Source organism: Mytilus edulis, chromosome 3 (genome assembly GCF_963676685.1).
Source record: "Mytilus edulis chromosome 3, xbMytEdul2.2, whole genome shotgun sequence".
Classification (NCBI taxonomy): domain Eukaryota; kingdom Metazoa; phylum Mollusca; class Bivalvia; order Mytilida; family Mytilidae; genus Mytilus; species Mytilus edulis.
In genome coordinates this window covers 29,776,298-29,784,326 of record NC_092346.1, presented here as the reverse complement: position 1 = coordinate 29,784,326, position 8,029 = coordinate 29,776,298, and the positions used below count along the sequence as shown (strand labels likewise).

General features: G+C 31.1%; 1 protein-coding gene across 1 annotated transcript; it reads left to right on the top strand.

Annotated features, from left to right (window-relative positions):
• The first annotated feature begins 2,586 nt into the window (after positions 1-2,586).
• LOC139514828 (DNA ligase 1-like) lies at positions 2,587-7,756 on the top strand. The gene is made up of 6 exons (XM_071304439.1): positions 2,587-2,690; positions 3,195-3,358; positions 3,672-3,803; positions 4,058-4,135; positions 6,342-6,614; positions 7,255-7,756. Exons 2-6 carry the CDS (start codon positions 3,208-3,210, stop codon positions 7,647-7,649), a joined length of 1,029 nt encoding a protein of 342 aa, XP_071160540.1. The 5' UTR covers positions 2,587-2,690; positions 3,195-3,207; the 3' UTR covers positions 7,650-7,756.
• The last annotated feature ends 273 nt before the right edge of the window (positions 7,757-8,029 follow it).

Sequence of the window (8,029 nt, the reverse complement as noted above, 5' to 3'; positions counted from 1 at the left end):
CATGTTTTTGAGATCTCAACTACAGGCACTCGTTTCTATCCATTGGAAGAACCACTATCAACGTATATTTACGAGAAGCTCGTATTTCCATTTGTATAGCTGATTTTTATAGTTTGTTCTTATATTGTACTGTTACACCACTATCCCAGTAGTTATGCCTCTTTTGGAGAGTTGTATCACTGCAATCACCTCGTCTAATTTCGAGTATTTGGTGCTAACATCTAATCTATGAAATCGAAAATGGCTATGACCAATTAAAACAGTTAAACATAGAACCAAATGAGAGAGAAATTCAAATCAAAGCAAATACAATTGCACCAAAGGTTGTGAGCACCATAATGGCTTAATGTGAATCTCTCAAGTACTTAGTAAACTATTTAATTCATTCAAGAGGGCCCTCATGGGGTTTTTGATTATGTGATTACTTGGCCGTTTTTTTAATGATTATTTGATTATTAAGCCAAATATTTCATGATTATTTGATTACCTAGGACTGTATTTTTAGTTTATGATTATTTGATTACTAAAGATAAGCAAATATTTAATGATTATGTGATTATATTGGCAAAAAAATGGTGATTATGTGATTACTAGGACCCCCCATGAGGGGCCTCATTCAATAAAACACCTGCAAATTCTGTAAAAAAAGGGACCACATATAGCCGATAATATCTGTTTTATCTGTATTGATACTTGTACCAATACTTATCTTGCAAAATTCAGCATAAAAGAACTAAAGTATCAGGAATCAAACCAAACGAGTATTATCCACATTGATCTGTGTCCACACTTCCTGTGTTAATAAAATATCAGTATTTTGCGGCGTCGATACAGCATTCATATTTTTTTTATGTCAAGAACATGGTCTACAACTGTAATTGACAGAGAAAAACTTGAAACAGCAGAAATGTTCCGAAAAGTGATACCTACAAATCAGCTAAATGACCCGGTGAAATCGTCTACTGATCCCTTATAGAAGTTATTCCTTTCGAAAAGTGTGTTTTATCAACAACAAACAATTTAGTCTTTTGAAGAAACTATGATAAATGGGGGATTCCTTTAAAAGCTGGTAACAACTAAATGACAAACACTTTGAACAAATTTTAGTATTGAATTATTCACACACACTGCTAACAACTTATTACTGTTCAAATGATATAGTAACACCAAGTAATTTATTGACGAACACATTGCAACTTATAGCCGTCGTAACACAGAAAAGGGAGATAACAATAAATCTAAGAAAACTGCAGGCTGCACTGTTTCCAATGACAAACACTAAGAACAACTTTTTTAACAAACACAGTAAACAACTTATTTATAAACACAGTGAATAACTTTTTGTAAAACACCGTGAATAACTTATTGATAAACACAGTGAATAACCTATTGACAAACACTTGAACACTTTATGAACTAATATATGGTCGGGTTGTTGTCTCTTTAACAGATTCCATTCTCAATTTTATTTTCAATAAAGGAGTAGCTAGGTTCGGTAAGGACCGATTTTGTCCTCAAATTTCAGGTTTATCTTACGAAGGATTTTGACCACTTTTTAAACACTATTTCATTTGAATCAATTAGTTTATGTGAAAGATTTTAACTAATTTTGTCATTAAAAACGACCCGATTCAAGCTCAAATATGAAAAATCTACAAAATATGCCGAACAATGTCATTTTTCAGATGGTTTTCGTCAAAAATGAAAGTGGCCGCATCCGTGTTCATCCTCAATCTTTATATATGTTATGTATAATCATAAAATACAATTTACATTTTAATATTAAGGATGAACACGAATGCGGCCACTTTCGTTTCACACGAAAACCGCCTAAAATTTAACAAAAATGCTAGAATTGTGAAGGTTTCTGTAATTTAGCCTGACTTAATGGTGCTAGTACCTATAATAATGTGTATTGCATTGTCAAAAACAGCCCATATTTGTGTAGCAGGACCATTCTACTGTACAATAAATATCTAAAAGTTTACATTTTAACAATTTTGTAAAACTGCCATATTTTGGGGCCAAAAAGGGGTCTTACTGGACCTACTCCTTTACAACCGACAGGAACAATCTAAAACTGGTTGCAACTTATTTGGCGTATCACACAATAAAGGGTAGTTAGTGATGTTCGCTTGTCATGGTTTGGGATTTTTGTCAGATTTTCGGAAAACTCTGGTTTTATTCATTTGAATGCCTTTAAAATTTTTGCTCATTCATCCCACTTTTTATTTTATAAATCTTTTAAATGTATAATTATAAGCAAACTGTTTTAAAAGTCTTATTAAATCCTTTTTATGTTTAAATAGTTTTTGAGAACTTGAACTTGTCAATAATAGAGTATGAAAAATCAAGAGAGAACATTTTCCCGCCAAAATTTCAATGACTATTATCTCGAAAACAAACAAATTGACCTATATATTTTATTTGCTTTATTGTTCCTTTATTAATCGTCTTTTGATATATACTAATATTACGAAAAACTTGTTATTTTAAAACTTCTTTAACAACAATAATCATGAGAAAAACTGTGGCAGCGCTGTTACCATACTTCGACGTCATAAATATCCCCAATGCCAACGTTATTGTCGAAGTATCGGCAAAACGCTGCAGCGGAATAAGTTTCCAAAGTCTAGAAATTTTATTCTTTTCAGCTTTTTGAGGATAAGAAAAATTGAAAGACAAGTCTGGTGAGTAAAGTTATTTCACTTTTATCAAGTAATGTACTTTTCAATCAGTTTATTAAAAAAACAAACAACCATCAAACTAAAACTTCATGAAAATGTGTATTAAGCAAAAGGTATTTAAAACAATAGCCTAATTACAGGAACAATGGTTGTATAAACAAAATAACTTGAGAAGAAACACAGAAAAGACAAAAAAAAAACACCAACTGAACAACAAAAGCGAATACTGTGATGAATGCAATTTAATTTCCATCATGATTGGATTAGCGATGCACTAATTAAAACATGTATACCTAAAAAAAATTCTCTTAAATGTACATCAATGTTTTCATGGAGAACTACAAAATTCTTTGCAGTGAAACCATATTTGATTGCATGATTCAGCAAATTTCTAAATTTAAATAAATGGAAAAAGGGGGGGGGGGTGGCGGTAGGGAAAGGGGGGAGCGGTGATACAAAAAAACTTCATGATACATTTTAACTAATAGTTGGTTCAATAATTCATAGGTTGAGAATTGCAATGTCCACCCAACAAGAGGAAAGGGATCATTTTACCGTGTCCGAGTTTTGTGAGGCCATTTTGAGTACAGCAGAATTTGAATGTTCGCTTGAGGACATACTACACAAAAAGGCCTCTGAGGCAAAGATGCTAGTTTGGAAAATGGAACTAAGTAAGTCACTATTTATGCAATAGAGAGAGATTGAGAGAGAGAGAGGGCGAGTCTTCAGACATATAGAGGTCAGCATACGGAATTCAATGACAGACAATGGTCATATACAATATGTGTCGCTCAAATTCGCGAGTAAATTTGTTTTCGGTCATCGAACAAGAGTAAAATTTGAACGGTTCAATTGATTCTGCTTCAATCTACTGAGAACAGATTCATGGACCATTGTTGTAAAATTTTAGAACTGATTATCATTCAAAATGTATAAAATATCTGATTTTCCTCATTTGAATATTTATTTCGTTTATTTCAACAGAAAAAGAAAATAAGGGAGAAAAGAACACAGAAAAAGATGAGGATAAGGATGAGAAGAAAAAAGAAAAGGATGAGGAAAAGGAAGAAATCAAGCCGGAAATAGGTGTGGATATATCTACAGAAAAATCACGGGGTATTTTTTCTTTGAGTTTTTCACTATGCTACGTTTTTTGTTGCTGTATATATTTAAAAAAATTTTTTTTTCTTCAATGAGAATTACAGCTCTGAATGAGAATCAAGAGATATGGTAATGGTATCCTAACTTGTCAGATGAAAGTTTATATTTTAATTTTAAAGTCAGTTGGTGTAAATAAATGCTACATTGGACTCATAAATTTAAAGGCCCGATGAAAAGCAAGTAATGGAGTTTTCTTCTGTTCTTTCTAGAAATGAAAATAACAAAGATACACGAGCAGAGAATTGGAGAGAACCCACTGAAGAATGCCGTCGGACATGTAAACAAGGGAAAATTAGGGGGCATTAGTGTGAGGTTTATGTAAACGATGATACCAATGCAATATTATATTCTTAGTGGAACAGGACTTTCATTGCTGTTCTTCATATTCACAGGGTGAGATTAAGGCAATGAGACAATGTCACATCTGACAGCAAGACCTTATACTCTTTTTTCCCGATACAAACAAAAAGTAGCTTGAAAGTTGCAAGGGCATCTTCTACCCAGGCATGGGGTAATCGTAATCAGTAATCGTAATCATCTGTAATCGATTACATTTTGCAGTGTAATCCTATGTAATCAGTAATCATGCCATTTCTGATTACAAGTAATCGTAATGTAATCGATTACATGGCAAAAAACAGGTGTAATCATGATTACTTTTAGATTACTTTAAGATTACATTCATAAGATTACTTGATGATTACAAATCTTGTATAAATATGAAAATAGTTTTTGATAGACAAGATGAAAATAAGAAAATGTAAAGCTTGAATGAAAAATCATGAAACTAGTACTCACAATGATGGGACCTTGTTTAACGTGATCATCTATATAACAAATTTGTATAACCAAGTGTTTTATTTTGTTTTAACAGTTTACAAAAAGAAATTTACTGTCCAATATTTCTTTGTGAAATTGAGCTCTTATGATACAAGAATATTCTTTGAAAGCATTTGTTTTCCTTGATTGAAAACTTCTGATATTAACTCCAATTTCATATTAGTTAACCCAATATTTTTACATAAATACATTGAAATTCAAATGCAGAAAACATTTAGTTCCTATTTGACTTTGATGGTCAGCATAAATATATAAGCCCACTTAATTCAAAATGGAAGTTAAAACCAGGTTTCATTTATTGACAAAATTGAATGAATTTTATTTTCCATAAATTTGTGTATAATATGTGCTTTCTTATTTTAATTCTTTATTAACTTTATTAGCCTTAAGGCTCACCAGTATAAACAAGTGCATTTTGTACATGTACAGTGTATACATATGGCATAAATATTGCAAACAATATGCATAGTAAACAATAGGTGACATCAGAAGTTTCATCAATACAATAAACTGTTGCTTAATATAAAGAGAAATGTATAATATTTCTTAAGTTACAAAACTGTTTTGTGTTTTCACCTGACAATAATTCTATTAATTTCAATTAGATCAAGTATTAAAAAATTTCAAACAAATAATGACAATCAACCACTTTTAACTTTATTTATATCGTTATTAAGACAATAAAATTTTAATACCCAAGCCCACCCATTGTTTGTTTAAAAAAATAGAAGTAGTGATTAACACCTGTAAAAACATTAATGGATGTGTCAATTATGTCCCAACAGACAATAAAACTATACTTAATTAATTTTTCCTTATTTTCAGTTTTTTTGTTAATTAGGCAGTTGGTTACAATTTGTAGTTAAAAATAAAGTTACATCTTTTACATAGAGAAAGGACACTTGTCTATAGCTATTTTATCAAATTACATATGTTACAATGTATGTAACTGTCTTGTCTATAAATTCTTTTAAAAGATGAATAAATTAAGGCTTTTAAAAAAAATCACCAAAATAAGCAGATAAAAAGTTATAAAAAAACTTTGATATAGCAATATACAATGTAATCATAAGTAATCTAAAGTAATCATGATTACAATAAAGAAAAGTAATCTAATGTAATCAATTACATATGAAATAGGGTGTAATTGTAATGTAATCGATTACATTTTATTAGCAAAGTAATTGTAATGTAATCGATTACATTTTAAAGTAATCGACCCCATCCCTGCTTCTACCCCATTGATTTGGCGTTAGTCAAACAGAAAGACAATAAATGGACGTACCTAATCTATCGTTTTCTAAATTGTGAAAGTTTAAGATGTTCTACTGTGTCAAAAGATTGATTTAATTGTGTTCATATGCTAGTGGTTTTCTGATAGTTCTGATGAAAACCATGCATGTTATTTTCAAAGTTTCATTTGAATCTTATGTATGTATGTGTATAAATCTTGATTAAATCAACAGATTGTTTCAAATTAAAAACAGCTTTTTTGTCTTTTGGTTAATAAATAAGCTCTTCGTTTTCAACCATATTTTGAAATATACATTGTATCTTTAAATAGTAAGTAAGCCGAATTTTTGCACCATTTTAACACCAGTGTTACCTTTGCGTGTTGTGTTTATTTTTAAGATGTTATATAACTATTATAGGATTCAGTCCAGATTTCTGTACTAAGTGGAATAGGTGATGACAAAGAAACGAAAAAGGACGTAAAGAAAATTAAAAAAGGACTTGAGAAAGAAGAAAAGATAAGACAGAAAAAAGTTAAAGAAGAGGAAACGATTGTGAAAACAGAATACAAAGCAATCGAAAAGAGTACTAAAAAATACTCAAAAGATGATAAGTCAAAATGGAAGAAGGAAGAGAAAAAAAGAAAACAGATGAAAAAGATGGGTGAAAAAGCACAAAGGATGTTAGAAAAAGGTATCTATTTCTTAAATTTGCAAACTTCCTTCAGTTTTCTCCTGACTTAACGAATTTTATTGGTTGCCGTAGACATGGTAGACTTTATTATCTGGTGGTTGCCGTAGACATGCATGGTAGACGATAATATAGTCTTTTCTTACGTCAACCAAAAATCAATAAGAGACATGAACAAATCTCTTATTCAATTATCATATTTCATATTTCTATTATCTAATTTTAAGAAATTAATTGGTTTAATCCGAGTTCCATGTTCATGTTTATGAAAAGTTTGTCTAATACCATGGTTAGAAATTTTCATTAGTGGGCGCCATGGCCACTGACTGCATAAAAGGGGGGGGGGGGGGCAGCTCCGGTAATGCTTCTTGGATTACCTATATAACCAACGAAATTTTTCCTAGAAAAAAGGGGTTCCGGGTACCGTGCCCACCTCTCCCCCTCAAATCCGCCTCTGTTTACAGTTTGCAATTTAGTTGGTATAGTTCGATATTTTCATTTAAAAGAAAGTAAAAAGCTTAGGCTAAAAGAAGTATGACGCAAATATTTTTGATCAGCACTGCCAAAAATAAACCAGATTGCACTAAGTTTAAATCTTTTTATATAAAACATTGAATTTCTGCATCTATGTTTATGTTTACAGAAATGAAGAAGATCGAAAGAGAGAGATTACTGAGGGACGAAAAGAAAAAACAACTCCAAGATAGTGATGTTGTTCAGGAAAAACAAAATGATTTAGAAACAGTGAAAACAAATGGAGATACAGAGAATGACGAAGACGAAATGGAGAAAAAGGATCAAACTATCGATGTTGATTGGGAGACACAAAATTATGTCACAAAAAACAAAACAGAGAAAGAGACAATCATCTGTGAAAGTACTGAAAAGAATGAAGAGAAAGAAAATCCCGAAAAAGATGCAAAAGCCATTGAAATGGACCCCAAAAATGCCGGAAAGAAAACCACATTTGCTGCAAGAATCAGTGGATTCTTTCGATCCTTGTCGTGTATCAAAGGGCAAAAGAAAAGCAAAGATTAGTGTGTTGATGAACTGTTGTTATTAATGTTATATATGTTATTTTTATTTCTATTTTATTTCTATTTTATGTTTTTATTGACTACCCAAAATAAATGACATTTAGTTTTAAAGACCGTAGTTTATTTATTATTTATAAGTGAGCTTTGAGCTATCATTTAGTAGAGTATATTCGTATCACGTTTCATCGTGTTTGGTTTTTTTTCTTTTTGTGTGTGAGCTTCTTGCCGATCTGATCAGTTATTGTGCTTTTATACAAATATCCTATATGGAATAAGGACAGATACGCTCTCACAAATATGTTAATCTCTACAACATTTTTGTATGTCTATTCCAAAAAGAGTGACAAAAGATACCAGAGTCACAGTCAACTCGTAAATCGA